The following is a 19,051-nucleotide window of genomic DNA, read 5'->3' on the forward strand; positions in this document are numbered from 1 at the left end:
GAGTAGGAAGATAATGCAATCCATTTTGATTGTTATCTGCTGACCAACATCACTAATTACACACAGCCGTATCTGTGAAGTGCTTTTTTTTTTTTTTTTTTTTTTTTTTTTTATATATAATCTTCTAGCATTGCTTGTACATATGACTGCCCCAGGTATTTAAGAAATAAGGCAGGCCATAGATGATGCAAATTTAGTTTACATGATTCCTCCATCAACACAAACAGTGTTTATACAGGAATCCCTCCTACTGGGACAATGTATTCTCTGAGTAGGGCAGGTGTGGGAAGCCGTCTCCACTGGGAGAAGAAGTGAAGTGAATACGGCAGGCTGGTTGAACCGATCGATCAACTTGGTACATTCCACCTGTACATTAACCACTTGACCCCTGGGCACTTAAACCCCCTTCCTAACCAGACCAATTTTCAGCTTTCGGTGCTCTCACACTTTGAATGACAATTACTCAGTCATGCAACACTGTACCCATATGACATTTTTGTATTTTTTTCACACAAATAGAGCTTTCTTTTGGTGGTATTTAATCACCGCTGGGTTTTTTATTTTTTGAGCTATAAATCAAAAAAGACTGAAAATTCGATTAAAAAAAAAAAAAATTCTTTGTTTCTGTTAAAATTTATTGCACAATGTTGCAGAGTATTGCACAATGTTGCAGAGTATTGCACGGTGTTGCAGAGTATTGGCAGAGTATTGCACGGTGTTGCAGAGTATTGCACAGTGTTGCAGAGTACTGCAGATTATTGGCACTGAGCAGCGCTGTGGGCACTAAACATCCAGCCCACAGCGCTGCTGCAATCTCTCCCCCTCTCCCCCTGTCCCCTTGCACTGTACCAATCGGTACACAGAAGGGAGGGAGGAACCGGCGTCATGACGTGACGTCGGTTTGTTTACAAGTGATCGCTCTGTCATTTGATGGAACGATCACGTGGTAAACGGCCGCTATCAATGGCTATCTACCGTGATCCGTGATGCGCCAGGTCCTCAGAACCCGGCGGTCACGGATGTTCCCTGGTGCGCGCCCCAGGGGGCGCACGGGAGCAACATTCTGGAATGACGTCCCACGGACATCCACCCAGAATAAGCCGACCGCCCTGTTGCCGTCTTTCGGCTATGGTCCGGTCGGCAAGTGGTTAAAGTGGATGTAAACCGGAAAATTTTTTTTTTTTTTTGGATGTCATAATGTAGAGTATAAGATTTCCTATCATTTGAGCCCAGTCTTGCCACACAGAGTTAATCCAGCTCTGAGCAATCTTCTTTTATTGTTCAGTGAGATAAATCTTAACAAACAGAGAAAAACTTTGTCAAATCCTCCTCCTTGCTGTGAGTGACGGGTGATTTACATATCTTGTGCACTAGCCTAAGACATGCATTATTTTTTAATTCCCTCCCCCACTCCTTTCTTCAGCAGCTCTGCAAGGATTGGCTGTTCCACACCTCAGCATGATTTGGCATGCTGAAGTCATGTGGTTACTTTCCTGTCTTTTCACTGGATGTTAGAGATCATAGCAGAAGTTCAGTGTAAGAAATGCACAGGAGAAAATGCATATTGACAAGGGGATTGTAGAGGTGGGCGGGGAGTTTACTGACATCACGACTCCACCCACCGAACTCCAGACAACAGACCCACCCACAGAATGTGCAGTTTTTCGGCTCTCATAACAGACAGAGGGGAGACATTTGACAGGTAAAGATTCATGCAGGAGGCATGTATATCCTCATAGATAACCCCTATGGCAGTAGTTTAGAAAGGATGACATTGGGTTTACATCCACTTTAATGGTTCGAATCTCAGCCGTTTCCTACTGATCCGGCTGAGATTCGAACTGTCTATGGTCAGCCTAAGATGTAAAACTTTGAATTGGGTTGATTCTTCCTTATTTACCTTTTTTATGAGATGAATTTGTTCTTATATGCTAGCTCTTTATAATAGAAATAAAAAATCATTTATTCTTCTAGCCTCCTGAACGTCAGATTGTGGTGGGAATCTGTGCCATGACCAAAAAGTCCAAGTCTAAGCCCATGACCCAAATCTTGGAGCGCCTCTGCAAGTTTGATTACATCACTGTAGTGATTATGTCTGAAGATATCATTCTGAATGAACCTGTGGAGAACTGGCCTATTTGTGACTGCCTGATCTCTTTTCACTCTAAAGGTAATACTCCCCTGCCCTTGTCTCTCTCCAACATCTGATGTCATGTTGTCACTGCACCTGACAGCTTCTGCTGAGCTAATTCATTGCAACTTCAAAGATAAACCATCCTTTTCAATAATTAAATGCTTTCTTCCTGCTCATGAGTTTGATGAATGAAATGTTAATGAGAGATATCTAGCAACAGCCTTTACTATACCCCATTAAACTGTGGCATAATGGCTGGCTAAACATCTACATGGTGAATTCATGTTCTGAGGGTAGTGCATTTTTTTAATTTTTTGTGCATTTGCAGTTTATTTGAGCAAAATATATGGGTTTAGTATGTAGTAAAATCTAAAAGTGTGCCAGATTGTTTAAAGGGTAACTACTTTTGTGGGAAAAATATTTGCAAGTAAAAAAAGAAATACTATAGCATATAAAGTGCATTGAAAAAGTATTCATACCCCTTGACATTTTCCACATTTTGTCATGTTACAACCAAAAACAAAAATGTATTTTATTGGGATTTTATGTGATAGACCAACACAAAGTGGCACATAATTGTGAATTGGAAGGAACATTTATAAATGGTTTTCCAAATTAAAAAATAAATAAATAAATAAATAGCAGAAAAGCGTGGCGTGCATTTATATTCAGCCCCCTTTTACACTGATACCCCTAGCTAAAATCTAGTGGAACCAATTGTCTTCAGAAGTCACCTATATAGTAAACAGAGTCCACCTGTGTGTAATTTAATCTCAGTATAAATACAGCTGTTCTGTGAAGCCCTTAGAGATTTGTTAGAGAACCTTAGTGATCAAAGAGCATCATGAAGGCCAAGGAACACACCAGACAGGTCAGGGATAAAGTTGTGGACAAGTTTTAAAGCAGGGTTATGCCCTGTACACACAATAGGATTTTCCTTTGGAAAATGTGTGATAGGACCTCGTTGTCGGAAATTCCGACCGTGTGTAGGCTCCATCACACATTTTCCATAGGAATTTCCGACACACAAAGTTTGAGAGCAGGATATAACATTTTCCGACAACAAAATCCGTTGTCGGAAATTCCGATCGTGTGTACACAAATCCGACAAACAAAGTGCCACGCGTGCTCAGAATAAATTAAGAGACGAAAGCTATTGGCTACTGCCCCGTTTATAGTCCCGATGTACGTGTCTTACGTCACCGCGTTCAGAACGATTGGATTTTCCGACAACTTTGTGCGCCTGTGTGTATGGAAGACAAGTTTGAGCCAACATCCGTCTGAAAAAATCCATGGATTTTGTTGTCGGAATGTCCGATCAATGTCCGACCGTGTGTACAGGGCATAAGGTTATAAAAGAAATATCCCAAGCTTTGAACATCTCACAGAGCACTGTTTAATCCATCATCCGAAAATGGAAAGAGTATGGCACAACTGCAAACCAACCAAGACATGGCCGTCCACCTAAACTGACAGGCCGGGCAAGAAGAGCATTAATCAGAGAAGCAGCCAAGAGGCCCATGGTAACTCTGGAGGAGCTGCAGAGATCCACAGCTCAGGTGGGAGAATCTGTCCACAGGACAACTATTAGTCGTGCTCTCCACAAATCTGGCCTTTATGGAAGAGTGGTAAGAAGAAAACCCCCCCCCCCCCGGGGCAAAGATCTTGAAAATTACTGGCAGAGCTGCATTTTTTACTGAAACAAAAAAAGTACCTGAAATTGCTGTTTTCAGTGCTAAAAAGTGCAAGTATAAATATTTGAACTATAAACACATAGCTAGTGCTATTAGCAATGTATTTAAGTTAAACAAAAGTCAAAAAACATATTTCTCCATTGACATGAAGGTCAGGTTACTATAACCCAGCCAGCACTGGGTTCCCCCCCTTACATCAGAGTCTGCAGGAATCCCCTTTACAGTGAAAGGGAACTCTCTTACTTTCACTGTAAGGGGCAATCCTGCAGACTCTGATGTAAAGGGGAATGCCAGAAACTCTGATGTGGGGGGCACTCTGGTGACTAGAGACCACCTTCTGCAGAGTGAATACACTAAGGTAAGGGGAGTTACTAATATAGAGGGGAACCTTTATATCAGCGCCCCTTACATTATTGTATTCACTCCCCTTACATCAGCAACCCCCCCCCCCCAGACTGGCCTGGTGGCACTGGCACTGACCTCTCAGGTGCATTGTGTAGGGCTCAGTCAGATAGCTCCAGCTTGGCGGCTCTGGTTTTCCTATGGTCTTTTCTCCACAGTCCACACACGTCTGACTTCTCCCATGACCCCCGTGATCCTGGCGGTGCTCCCACTCATGACCCCTCTCCAGACTCCCCCTCAGAGACTGCAGACATGATGTAGGAAATAGTCAGAGGCTGCGGACATGGTACAGGAGATGGTCAGAGGCTGCGGACATGGTACAGGAGATGGTCAGAGGCTGCGGACATGGTACAGGAGATGGTCAGAGGCTGTGGACATGGTACAGGACATGGTCAGAGGCTGCGGGCAGGAGATGGGCAGAGGCTGCGGGCAGGAGATGGTCAGAGGCTGCGGGCATGAGATGCTGTGACTGTGTCCCTCTCTCCAGTCACAGTGTCCTCCTGTACCGGGCCGGCTTCACCGCCCCCCCCAGTAATGTCCTCCTGTGGCCTGGGGCCGTCACGTGGCTCCTCTCTGCACCGTTGCGCTCCCCTTGCTGAACCGCCGAGAAGAACGAGTGGAGGCTTCCTTTTAAAAATGGTGCCAGGCGGTGACATTACGTTACTGCGCATGCTCCGCCCAGCCAAGCTTGTACGATCTTTCCCGAGTCCTGCAGGCTTCGGAATGGCGCATGCGCAGTTGCATGGCCGGGCACCAGCTGCCTGTAACGGACATTCACGGGCACCCGAAAATGGGGTGAAATTTACAGGCTGCCCTTGAATATACGGGCGGTTGGCAACACTGACATCACCCTGAACACACCATCCCCACCGAGAAACAAGGTGGTGGCAGCATCATGTTGTGGGGATACTTTACCTCAGCAGGGACAGGGAAGCTGGGCAGAGTTGATGGAAAGATGGCTGGAGCAAAATACAGGGCAATCTTATGCCGCGTACACACGGTCGGACTTTTCGTCTACAAAAGTCCAACGGACGCTGACGGACTAAAGCTGGCTGGTAATCCGATCGTGTGTGGGCTTCTCCGGACTTTCAACTGACTTTTTTAGCCTCAAATCCGACGGACTTTAGATTTGAAACATGCTTCAAATCTTTACGTCGTAAGTACGACGGACCCCGAAATCCGCTCGTCTGTGTGCTAGTCCGACGGACAAAAACCCATGCTAGGGCAGCTATTGGCTACTGGCTATGAACTTCCTTATTTTAGTCCGGTGTACGTCATCACGTACGAATCCGTCGGACTTTTGTGTGGTCGTGTGTAGGCAAGTCCGTTCGTAAGAAAGTCTGCCGCAAGTCCGCCGAAAGTACGTCGGAAGTATGTCGGACAGGCTGTCGGACTTTTGTAGACGAAAAGTCCGACCGTGTGTACGCGGCATTAGAAGAAAACCTGTTATGCCGCGTACACACGGTCGGACTTTTCGTCTACAAAAGTCCGACAGCCTGTCCGACAGACTTCCGGCGGACTTTCGGCGGACTTGCAGCAGACTTTCTAACGAACGGACTTGCCTACACACGACCACACAAAAGTCCGACGGATTCGTACGTGATGACGTACACCGGACTAAAATAAGGAAGTTCATAGCCAGTAGCCAATAGCTGCCCTAGCATGGGTTTTTGTCCGTCGGACTAGCACACAGACGAGCGGATTTCGGGGTCCGTCGTACTTACGACGTAAAGATTTGAAGCATGTTTCAAATCTAAAGTCCGTCGGATTTGAGGCTGAAAAAGTCTGCTGAAAGTCCGGAGAAGCCCACACACGATCGGATTACCAGCCAGCTTTAGTCCGTCGGCGTCCGTTGGACTTTTGTAGATGAAAAGTCCGACCGTGTGTACGCGGCATTAGAGTCTGCAAAAGACTAGAGGCTGGGGCGGAGGTTCACCTACCAGCAGGAGAACATCCCTAAACATACAGCCAGAGTTACAATGGAATGGATCCGATCAAGGCATATTCATATGTTAGAATGGCCCAGTTAAAGTCCAGACCTAAATCCAATTGAGAATCTGTGGCAAGACTTGAAAATTGCTGTTCACAGACGCTTTCCATCCAATCTGACTGAGCTTGAGCTATTTTGCAAAGAAGAATGGGCAAAAAATGTCACTCTCTAGATGTGCAAAGCTGGTAGAGACATCCCTAAAAAGACTTGCAGCTGTAATTGCAGTGAAAGGTGGTTCTACAAAGTATTGACTCAGGGGGGCTGAATACAAATGTACCCCACACTTTTCACATATTTATTTGTAAAACATTTTGAAAACCATTTATCATTTTCCTTCCACTTTCACAAGATAAAATATCGTTTCTAATCGGTGTTTGCAAAAACTGTTCAGAAGTACCGGTAATTGAGAAATACAAAATAACACCACTGTTATTTTTTATTTACTCCCTTTAATTCATTTGAAGATCACAGGGGCGACAATGGGCAGGAGCGGGGAAGGAGCGGTGAATACACCGCTCCTTCCCCGCTCCAAAAAAGCGGTTTGCAGGACTTTTTTCACCGCCCTGCCTGCGCACCGCTTCAGTGTGAAAGCCCTCGGGCTTTCACACCGAACAAACAGCGGAGGCTGTTTAGGGGCGGTTTTCAGGCGGTATTTTTAGCGCAATACCGCCTGAAAACCGCTCCAGTGTGAAAGGGGTCTAAGGCTCGGTTCACACTGGGGCGACCAGTGTTAATTTTAGTCTTAGGACTAAAATGGCATTTTAGTTTTAATCTTCTGCAATTGTTTTAGTCGTATTTAACCGACTAAATCTCCAGTACATTTTAGTTGACTAAAATGTCCTACGTTTTAGTCGACTAAAATCTCCAGTACATTTCAGTAGTTGCAATTTAGTTTTAGTCATAGTCTTTTCACTAAAATGGCATTTTAGTTTTAGTCTCATTTTAGTCTTATGCCCCGTACACACGGTCGGACATTGATCGGACATTCCGACAACAAAATCCTAGGATTTTTTCCGACGGATGTTGGCTCAAACTTGTCTTGCATACACACGGTCACACAAAGTTGTCGGAAAATCCGATCATTCTAAACGCGGTGACATAAAACACGTACGTCGGGACTATAAACGGGGCAGTGGCCAATAGCTTTCATCTCTTTTTTTATTCTGAGCATGCGTGGCACTTTGTCCGTCGGATTTGTGTACACACGATCGGAATTTCCGACAATGGATTTTGTTGTCGGAAAATTTTATAGCCTGCTCTCAAACTTTGTGGGTCGGAAAATCCGATGGAAAATGTGTGATGGAGCCCACACACGGTCGGAATTTCCCACAACAAGGTCCTATCACACATTTTCCGTCGGAAAATCCGACCGTGTGTACGGGGCATTAGGACTAAAGTGGCTTTTAGTTATAATCGCATTTTAGTCACCTCAATTGTTTTAGTTTTAGTCGGCTAAAATAGTATTCATTTAGTCGACTAAATTAACACTGGGGGCGACCTGTCAGGCGACATAGCCATCTAACAAGTCACACTCCATTCAGTGCAATAGAACCTTTCTAATCGGAGTGACTCAAGTCATTCCGACTTAGAAAAAGGTTACTGTACTGCTTGGGAGCGACTTTGGAGCGGCTTGCATTGACTTCTATTACAGAAGTAATTTGCAAGCTGTGCTGTGCGGGTGGCTTCGGAGTCAGACGACTTTGATGCTGCCCCCAGTGTGAACCAAGACTAAAGGTTTTCTGCTGCAACATTAAGACTCGGTTCAAACTGCCCCAAGTCGCATGATATGAGATGTTAGTCAATGAGAGCTGTCTTAATTAGCACTACTGAAGTCACTCCTTTAGAAAAGGTTCCTGTACTACTTCAAGGCGACTTCTATCAGACTTGAGCCTCAAAGTTAGTACTCAAGTCGCCAGTAAGTCTCCTGGTAAAGTTTCACCATAAGTCACGTGACTTTCAGGTCGCGGCAGTGTGAACCAAGCCTAATAGTGGGGTTGTTGCATCATAGCTCCAAAGTCACAAGCTTCATTGAACATTGCCTAGTAAAATATGATCAGGCTTAAAGAGGAACTGAACTCTGGAAGTTGTGTCCAAAAAAAGGAAGGCAGATGGCAAAGAGATGGTCATCAGCATTGCCTGTGGTTTCCAGTCAAAAAAGGTAGATTTTTTTCAGGGTGCTGCTTAGAAATTTTCTAGACATTCCGCATAACATTCCGGTCTTTGTAAATTATGTACATAAAGACAAATTAGTTTAGCATTTGAACGTTTTTGGTGATCAGTGTTAATTTCGTTGACTAAATGAATACTATTTTAGTCGCCTAAAATACAACTAAAACTAAAACAATTGAGATGACTAAAATACAACTAAAACTAAATTGGCATTTTAGTCAAAAGTCTAATGTCCCGTACACACGACCGGAAATGCCGCCAGCAAAACTCAGATGAGAGCTTTTTGTCGTAAATTGTGACCGTGTGTATGCACCATCGATCTTTACGAAAGTGTCCGTTTTTTTTTTTTTTTTTTCTCTACGCCAAAAGAGGGTTGGTTTAATTAGTCTGTGTGCAGGCGGTCACCAGTCTACTAGAGCCTGACAAGCTGATCCTGTTTGTCTTGCAAAAGTCTGTTCACATGGTGATCCGACAGACACGGGTTTGGGGGTCATTCAAATGGTACTATTTTCATTGTTTTAGACTTTCCTAGGTTATCATCAAGCGGTGTCCCTCAATGCAGCATAGAGAATGTAGGATTTTTGTAGTTTTCATCATTTTTTGGAGTCTATTGAAGGACACAGCTTCCTCCCCTCATGTTCTCTCTTTGGATTGCTTATACAGGGGTGAGGCGGGAGGGTTTCTATGCATCTAGTGTCCATTTCTTCTGTCGGACGCAGTATAACCTAGGTTGCTCAATTATCATCATGCTGTGTCCCCTCAGTGGACTTGCAGCAAGTCCAAAAATCTTATTTTTTTAAAGCAGAGTCCCACCCAAAAGTGGAAGTTCTGCTTTTAAGGACCCCTCACCCCCTTACATGCCACATTTGCCATGTATTTTTTTGGGGGGGTGGATACCTAGTTTTGACCAGGTACCCCGCTCCCACTTCCACTGGGGCCTCTTAGGTGACTCGAGCAGAAGTTCTCCTCTCCCCCTCCCTGCCTGCAATCTTCTGGGACATGTCACAAGTCCCACAAGATTGCCCCGCCACTGAGGAGGCGCAGTGCTACTCGCGAATGCGCAGTTCACACCCAGCTGTGAAGCCGCAAGCTCTCTCAGCTGGTTGCCCACACTTGTGATGCCGGGGAGAGGCGAGGGAGAGAAGCGAGGGTTCAGGCGGCCACATCTCTGGATGGTGGGACAGGTGAGTGTGTGTTTATTAAAAGTCAGCAGCTACACTTTTTGTAGCTGCTGACTCTTAATAAACTTAAAAACTAGTAGAACTCTGCTGTAAATATGTTTTTTTAATCAGTCTGTGTGCTTTTGCAACAAAGCTTTCAATAGACACAAACGCATTTCTGTTTCTACTTTATACTATTTGTTTGGGCATATCGATGACTTCTGACGAATCTCTCCAACTTCGTGTGTATTCACATGATAGACTTGCCGTCTCTGCTGCTCTTGTGAGTTGAGGAATCGTGAGAGAATGTGGATCATGCAGAATGCAGAACATTTTCTGACATTTCTTTTCTCTGTTTTAACCTGTCAACAATGTGCACAGCAAATATATCAATGCATAGGAAGTTTGTGTTCTCTGTAGTGAAATATTGCATTAGGAGACCTAAAATTAAAGTATAAATAAACCCTCATCTTGTAAAGCCTATTCAGCTTAAAATAGAAATGAAATTTATGTATACATATACAAAATATGACAAACACCTTTTTTCCCCCCTTTTTTAAAAGTGATCGCATTCCCTCTGTTCTCATCTGGGGGAGGAGAAACAGCAACACATTAATCTTCCCAGTGAATGACTGTGCAGGGGGGTGTCAGCACAAGTCTGATCATTGGAGGAGAGCAGGCTCAACCAGAACACTGACCATGCTGTGCTCTCATGCTTAGTGTGGTCAGTTTTTAAAAGGAAAGCAGAGGGACTGGCAGGAATGCCAGGGATTTCACACAAAGCAAGCAATACAAAGAGAACAGGATACTTTTTCATACAAGTACGTGGTACAGCAGGCACATATCAGGAATATGAAACGTTGGGGGAACACATTCGTTAAAGTGATTGTAAAGTCTTGTATTTGTTATTTTTATCGAAAAAAAATGATATACTTACCTGCTCTGTGCAGTGGATTTGCACAGAGCAGTCCCAATTCTCTTCTTCTCGGGCCCCAGTTGGTGATCATGGCCCCTCCCTCCTGCTGAGTGCCCCCACAGCAAGCAGCTTGCTATGGGTGCATCCAAACAGAGTTACAGCTCCATGTGTCCATTCAGACATGGAGTTGTGGTTCAGCCTCACCCCCTCTATCTCCTGATTGGCTAACTGACTTTGACAGAAGTGGGAGCCAATGGCGCAACTTTTGTGTCTCAGCCAATCAGGAGGGACAGTCCCAAAAGGCCAAGACACTCGTGAACATCGCTGGACAGAGATGGGGCTCAGGTAAGTATTAGGGGGTGCTGGAGGGTGGCTGCTGCACAAAGAAGGCTTTTTATCTTAATGCATAGAACGCATTAAGATAAAAATAAACCTTCTGACTTTACAGTCACTTTAAATTGACTCCCATATGTACACAGTTGTATTTAAATTCTAAAACCAATTCCGCAAGCATAACATGTCAATATAAGTAACTCCCCAGGAATCCCAGATGGAAATGATGCTTATTGGAGTTTTGTTTATAGTTTTACATTTCATGTAAAAAAAAGAAACAATAAAAGTCTATTGCATTATGGTTTACCACCTCAAGAACGTATGTCATGTGACCTGTATTTTTATGCTAGGTTGTAATTAAACATATTGCCATTTCTTTTCTTTGATGCTTTTTAGGATTTCCACTTGATAAAGCCGTTGCTTACTCAAAACTACGTAACCCATTTCTCATCAATGACTTGGATATGCAGTATTACATCCAAGACAGGTAAAATATATTTGGTGCCATTAATAGGTCAGCATATTTTGTACTGTCTTTAAAGAAGAATTCTAGGCATGGTATATTTTTACTTAGTTTTACATTGGCCCAAGTAGAACACATTCCACACCTGTCCAGCCTCCTGTGTTCAGAAAGCAGCAGAGTAGCTGCTGAGGATGGAATCCGGAAGCAAATGGATATCACTGGGGTAGCAGTGTGTACTTCACTGATTTCCAGCTTCCAGGTATGGTATATACATAGTTATTCTGGTACATGTTGGACCGAGATATTTGTGTAAAAATATACCCTGCCTGGAATTCCTCTTTAATTAAAAGATTTGTGTATTAAAAACAGTACTGAAGTGTTAAAAGGCATAATACATGTTTTCAAGTTACTCATGATTGTTTTATTGTTGTGTAAATAGTGGCAAATTAGATCTTTTAATAGCTGTGTGCCAGGAGACAGCCTGCATGGGTCATGCACAATGTATACTTGTAGTGTACCAGTTGTTGGCGTGACATGCTTTTACAAATAACATAATAGCTATCCCCTTTTTAACCTCAGTAAACGGCTAGAAAGCAATATTTGGTTCCTGCGAGAGGCTCTTTGCTTTAGATCCCTGCAAATCCTGGATTAGGCTTGGCCATTAATGCATGAAGGGCATCTTGGTTGTGGGTGCGTTGTGCATTAACCACTTCAGCCCTGGTAGGTTTTACCCCCTTAATGACCAGGTCATTTTTTGCGATACAGCACTGCGTTACTTTAACTGACAATTGCGCGGTCATGCAACGCTGTACCCAAATCTTTTGGTGGCATTTGATCACCTCTGTGGTCTTTATTTTTTGTGCTATAAGCAAAAAAAGACCGACAATTTTGGAAAAAAAAAACAAATATTTTTTACTACATTTAAAACATATCCAAAAATAAAATGTAAAAAATCTAATTTCTTCATCCAATTTAGGCCAATATGTATTCTTCTACATATTTTTGGTAAAAAAATCCCAATAAGCGTATATTGATTGGTTTGTGCAAAAGTTATAGCGTCTACTAACTATGGGATACATTTATGGACTTTTTAATTTTTTTTTTTTTTTGTTTTTATTGTTTTTACGATCAGCAATTTTTTTTCTTTTTTTGTGACATTGCGGCGGACAAATCTGACACCAAGTGACACTTTCTGGGGACCAGTGACCAATACAGTGATCAGTGCTAAAAAAAAAAAAAAAAAAAGCACTAACACTGTATAAATGACACTGGCAGGGAAGGGGTTAACATCGGCAATCAAAGGGTTAACTGTGTTCCCTGGGAGTGTTTTCTTACTGTGTGGGGATGGACTGACAGGAAAAACACAGAGATCCCTGCCCTGTTCCTTCTTACAAGGAACAGAAGATATCTGTGTACTTCCCTGTCAGAATGGGGATCTGCTTGTTTACATAGGCAGATCCCCGTTCTGCTTCTCTGTGGAGCCATCGCAGGTGGCCAGCGGACATCGGGGTCCCCCAGACCCGCTGATTGGCTCCCACCCCATACAGTGCGCGCCCACCCTCAGTATTTATTGCACAAAATGATGTACAGGTACGTTGTTTCGTGCGATAGAGCCACCCTGCCAAAGTATATATGCAGTGGGGGGTCTTTAAGTGGTTAATGTATACACATGCACTTTGTACCGTGCTGTAAGCAGTAAGCTGGTCTTCTTTTTCTCAATATGGGGTTTATTTACTAAAGCTGGAGTGTGCAAATTCAGGCTCACTTCTGCGTATAAACCAATCGGCTTCTAACCTCAACTTGTTCAATTCAAGCTTTGGCAATAAAACCTTCAATAACTCTTTATTTACTATCAAATTTAACAAAAAAAAAAAAAGGTTAAAATGGCATACGGGCTTATTTACTAAAGCTGGGGAGAGCAAAATCTGGCTCACTTCTGCAGAGAAACCAATTAGCTTCCAGGTTTTTTTGCCAAAACTTATATGAACAAGCTGAGATTGAAAGCTGATTGGTTTCTATGCAGAAGTGAGCCTGATCTGGCACTCTCAAGTAAATAAACCCTAAGTGCCATTTTAACCTCCCTTTTTTTTTATTATTTGATAGTAAATAAAGAGTTATTGGACCCCTTGTCAAAATGAGGTTTTAAATACTTACCTTTTTAAAGCGTATGTATAGGCAAAACTTTTTTTTTTCCTTTTTGATTTGAGTAGGGAAGGATAAAACCCATATCAGGTTGTCTTTTGTGCCTGTGTCCTGCTGTGGAAATTTCCCTTCACTTCCTATCCTGGAGATGCAACAGGAAATGATAGGAAGTCAAACCAAAGTAAGGGAAAAATTGTCACTGGACCGTTTGTTCTTGTTGGATGAATAACCTCACTTCATTCTCTCATGGCAACTGTAAAATTTTAGATTTCCCAATCAAGTTCTGTTTGAATGGAAGTAGCAGCCAGGTCGCATAGGCTTTTTAGGGGATGTTGACACTTGAGGCAATCAGTGTAGGCACTGAGATTGACTGTCAAAGTAATCACAAGATTGGGAGGCAGTCCTACCTGCTCCTGATTCTTGCTATGTGATTAGGAGTGCGGTCACAGCGCTGAGGGCATGCAATTGATTACGCTTTCAGAGCAAAATAGGTATGTACAGTATTTAATGCTGCGGCACAGAATGAGGCCCACCTTTGTGCTGCCACAGGTGTGTGTATAGACAGTGGGAAGTGGTTAATCAGCACAGTGGGAATGATTCTCCTTAGCCAGCTCTTCCAGGAGTGGTGGCTGAAGGTCTGCAATTTTCTTAAGTAGGGACTGGGCGTGCAAGGAGGAAAGTGCCAAAAGCGGAACATTTAAAATATGAATTTAATTTTATTAAGGCTCTTATAAAATAAAACAGGCTTTGGGGGTTCATGGAGTCCCCCTTCATCAGGGCTTGGACTGATAAATGATCAGAGTGGCTCTGAAAGGTCAATGTGGTGACATGCCAGTGCTGAGAGATAAGTGCAGCAGGGCCCAGGGGGTTGGTGGTAGGGAGTATTCATTCACACTATAATTTTTTTTATGTAAAGGTGAACTAACACTTTAAACTTGCATGTCCTATGAAAGTTATCATGTATTGTGAGCAGCTGAAAAGGGCTGAGAATCATCAAATGGTGTGAGCTGTGGGTCAGTCACTAATCTGTGTTCTGCTTTATTCACTGAGCAGTCACAGGAAAATAGCAGAATTCCTTCAATCACTTTTATAAAATATGGGTTGTTATGTAAGTAGTAGCACAATGCACATTGTCAGTAATGCTGTGTAAAACTCGTCTGTCCACTCCTCATCCCATAGGAGGGAAGTATACCGAATTTTGCAGCAGGAGGGAATTGATCTTCCTCGCTATGCTGTACTCAACAGAGACCCCGACAAGCCAGATGGTGAGTTTGATTTTGCAAATGGTCATGGCAGGACTTTCATAATCACAAGGTACAAATATGGTGGGCTTAGGTGTGCTGCTTTTAGGCAACATGAGGCCATTTGTTCTTAAGGGTCCTCATACTTTGTTTTATTATACATTTACAGTTTGAGATGCAGTCCTTAAGGTACAAAAATAACGTTCATATGTAACAATTGACAAAGCACAGAAGAAGCAATTCGCTCCCTTCTCTGCAGTTGAAATTTGCATTGACTGCTTCCTTATTAAAGAAAAACGAACTAGCATCCTTACTAACAATCGCAATAAGTTCCTCAAAAGTTGGAATCCTATATCGCCATCTGACATTTTCCATGGCAAACCTAGCCACTGTGTGTCAAAGCTTTTGTGATGATTTGAATATATCCTGCATCATGCCGGTCTCCGGCTCTCTGCTTTGCCCCTCCAGTGCTCACTGGAGTGCTGGGCTGTGGAGGGGGTGGAGCTGGCTCAGACTCTTGGGTGGATCGCTGAGAGGATGAGCCAGGTGCCGGTCCAGGCTTCTGGGTGGATCCCAACTATATGTTCGGGATCTTTTTAGAGCCTGGACTGGCTCTGTGACATCAGCCGAAGCCCACTGTCGGCCAAAAACGGGTCACAGGCGTGCAGGAAGAACTGCACTCCTGTGATCCATAGGGGAAGTATAGCCAAAAAAGCTTTAGCCATACTTCTCCTTTAACCTACTCATTAGATGATGTGTAGATGCCACATTAGGCGATATCACAGCCTTCTTATTTAGACTGTACTTATGTTATTTCCTCATATCTTCCTATACCAATTATACATAAATGATGACAAATTACTGTATGTATTATCCTTAGTTCAACTGATGACTTGTTATTATTTCATATGCTCAATTTGAGAACATCTATCTACATGTACTGCTTGTTGTTTTTTCTACGGTAAAACCAATAAACACATTGAAATGAAAATGAATGCTCATGCCATCATGCAAATATCCTATTTAAGTTAATTAATTGACTATTATATTGTTGTTGTGTGTTTATGCACCTGTTTGTAATTTTCATTAATTCAGATACAGGTTAATATTTTGAGCACTGAATATGTTGAATGTTATTACTGTTTCACAGAGTGTAATCTAATAGAAGGCGAGGATCAGGTAGAAGTGAATGGAGAAGTCTTCCCAAAGCCATTTGTAGAAAAGCCAGTAAGCGCAGAAGACCACAATGTATATATTTATTACCCCACGTCAGCAGGAGGTGGAAGCCAAAGGCTTTTCAGAAAGGTATGCCGCTTTTGATAATTCAATATAAGCTTGAAAAAATCTCCTTCATGTGAGTGCTGCCTGATTACTGCCTATATCTTTCCACAACTTCTTGGATTCCCTGCATGACTCCTGGACAACAACTCCCGTTTCTCTTGGGTGGAGCCCTGAGGTATTCCCAAACCTCCATTTTAAAGCCTGGTACACACCACTAGTTTTTTTTCGTCCAACCCAGCGGGCAGAACAAAAAATAAATTACAGCTTATTTTGGAGCCGTTGTACCAGCAATTTGATCTTAGTACAGCAATCACCCCTGCTTTTCTATTGTGTTCTAACAGGGGGATTTCCCCCTCCCCCCCTCGGCCAGAACACTCCGGTCAGTGCTCACAGCCATTGGCTGAAAGTGGAAATTGGGAGCTGGTTGGCAGTTTTTTTTGGTAATACCCCTACAACAGAAGCCGGCTGTACACACAGGTTGAATGTCGACCGGTTTCTATTGAACCGCTCGACATTTAGCCCACTCTTACGGGGGCGTTAGGGCTATATCGCCTGAGCACACACCCTGCTGGTCCTCCAAAAAACCCAGACATTGGGTTGGAAATTCCGTCCTGCCCAAGACACTATGGAATCTCCAAACTATGGAGCCCCATCCAGGAATTTCAAAACCTGAAGTTTTCTCCACTCAAAACAAATGCTCCTTAGTTCTGCACTTAACAAACGTGCAAACCATGTGTCCTTTTCTTGACCAGTTCCACATTGACAGAGATCCGTACTGTCACACTGTATATAGTAGTTGGGCATCATGCCAAACATACTGAAAAATAAATACAAACAGTAATTAAAGGAGAAGTATGGGTTTTGCTTTTTCCCCATATGCATACTAACCTAGGTGGATGCAGCATTGGTCCCCCGGCGTCTCTGCACTGAGAACTGGCAGCACAGTGGTGTAGTGGGTAGCACTCTCGCCTAGCAGTAAAAAGGGTCGCTGGTTCGAATCCCAACCACGACACTACCTGCCTGGAGTTCGCATGTTCTCCCTGTGCCTGCGTGGGTTTCCTGTGGGTACTCCGGTTTCCTCCCACACTCCAAAGACATGCTGGTAAGTTAATTGGCGTCTGTCCAAAATTGGCCCTAGTATATGAATGTGAGTTTGGGATTGTGGGCCACTTGAGGATAGGGTGCAATGTATGTGTGGATCGCTGCGTTAATTGACAGCGCTATATGGGTACCTTAAATAAATAGGGATAATTGTAGACCTGCAACCACACTCACTCAGGTTGAACTAGATAGACTGGTGTCTTTATGCAACCTTACTAACTATGTAACTATGTAACTGAGTAATTTAACATCGCCAATGGCTCGGTTCTCTCACCTCCCCGAGTAGAGAGCTGCTGACTGTCAGTCAACATCTCTCCTGCACTGCTCCACCACGCTCACAGGAGTGCTGAGCTGTGGAGGGGTGGGGAGCGGCCATCTCAGCGGCTCGCTGAGAGGCTGAGACTACCATCAGTCCAGGCACCTGGCGGATCCAGACTTCCGAAGTCCGGATGACACAGTGCCTGGACTGATCTGTGTGACGTTAGCAGAGAGCGGACTTCAGACCACTCTCTGCTGAAAACGGGTCACAGAAGCCCAGCCAAATGAGCCCAGGCTGGACTTCTGCTTTTAAGGCTGATAAAAAAGCTGCTGAATCAGTTCCAGGAGATACAGTGTATTCTCTGCTTGTAAATTCAAGTGCATTACATAAAAAGAAAAACACTTGTTCTGTTTTTCAATTAAAATACTATACACTTCTGTAAAGGCTTAGGTGCATTGTGGTACCATTCATTTTGAACTTCACCCCAATACATTGCCACTATGCACTGCAGTGCACCACACTGTACAATGTTCATTGCGGTGTTCTGGACCTTAGTCATGAATGTTTGTGCTGCAGTGCAAGGCATGGGCCCTTAATGTTGGATGTGCTCTGTTTAGATGTTTCTTTAATTTTGTTTTTTTTTCAATACAGATTGGCAGTCGTAGCAGTGTTTACTCCCCAGAGAGCAGTGTTCGCAAGACGGGATCCTACATTTATGAAGAGTTCATGCCGACTGATGGCACTGATGTTAAGGTACAGCTAAAGGATCTGTCTTCCTTGAAGTCTCTATTGTTTTGCATTAACAGAGTGATAAATGTAATCTGCTCATATTTGTTAGGTATACACTGTAGGTCCAGATTATGCCCATGCAGAGGCCCGCAAATCTCCAGCTCTGGATGGGAAGGTGGAGCGTGATAGTGAGGGCAAGGAGATCCGCTATCCTGTCATGCTCACTGCCATGGAGAAGCTTGTGGCACGGAAGGTCTGCTTGGCATTTCAGGTTTGTATCTATTTTATAAACTAAGAATTAAATGTTTTTAATATAATTGTTTGAATACACTCACTTCTGTCTGTCTTTTTTTAACTTTTCCCAAATTATTATAGGAGTTTTAGATTTCATAAATGTGCATGTTATACTTGTAAATTTGGCACCATTTATTCAGGATGACATAACATTTCAGGCCATTTCTTTATGCCTGGATATGCAGTTGTCTATAGTACAGCTTAGGAGAATTATAGATCATTTGAACAGCAGGAAGTTGTCGGCATGTCACAATTTCTTCAACTGCTTTGCTATATTCTGCATTTTTATCATAAGCAATGCTTGAATTATTATTATTATTATTATTATTATTATACAGGATTTATATAGCACCAAGAGTTTACGTAGCGCTTTACAACTTGAGGGTAGACATTACAAATACAATACACTTTAATACAGTAGGAACCAAAGGGCCTTGCTCCTTAGAGCTTACAATCTAAGAGTCTGTTACATTGTTTGTCAGACGTGATATATGCATAGAATAATCCACACCTGTTTAATCAAAATTTTCTGTGCTGCAACAGTGCATAGATAGAGATATAAACAGACATTACATTACGAAACGAATGAAGCCAATCTTAACCTCATAGCACAGTGCTAAAGTTTTAACCCTTCTATTAATTAACCACTTCAGCCCCGGAAGATTTGGCTGCTCAATGACCAGGCCATTTTTTTTTGCGATACAGCGCTGCGTCTCTTTAACTGACAATTGCGCGGTCGTGTG

General features: G+C 43.1%; 1 protein-coding gene across 14 annotated transcripts in view; it reads left to right on the forward strand.

The window, feature by feature from the left end:
* The window catches only part of PPIP5K1 (diphosphoinositol pentakisphosphate kinase 1), a 306,207-nt gene that overhangs the window by 77,488 nt on the left and 209,668 nt on the right, over positions 1-19,051 (forward strand). For all 14 annotated transcript variants that reach the window (XM_073618536.1, XM_073618533.1, XM_073618535.1 and 11 more), the window contains exons 3-8: positions 1,975-2,170; positions 11,195-11,285; positions 14,583-14,668; positions 15,795-15,949; positions 17,937-18,038; positions 18,124-18,285. In XM_073618536.1, coding sequence (XP_073474637.1) covers positions 1,975-2,170; positions 11,195-11,285; positions 14,583-14,668; positions 15,795-15,949; positions 17,937-18,038; positions 18,124-18,285 — 792 coding nt within the window. The remainder of the gene's footprint in view (positions 1-1,974; positions 2,171-11,194; positions 11,286-14,582; positions 14,669-15,794; positions 15,950-17,936; positions 18,039-18,123; positions 18,286-19,051) is intronic.

The sequence above is a fragment of the Aquarana catesbeiana genome, linkage group LG03 (assembly GCF_042186555.1).
Source record: "Aquarana catesbeiana isolate 2022-GZ linkage group LG03, ASM4218655v1, whole genome shotgun sequence".
Lineage (NCBI taxonomy): Eukaryota > Metazoa > Chordata > Amphibia > Anura > Ranidae > Aquarana > Aquarana catesbeiana.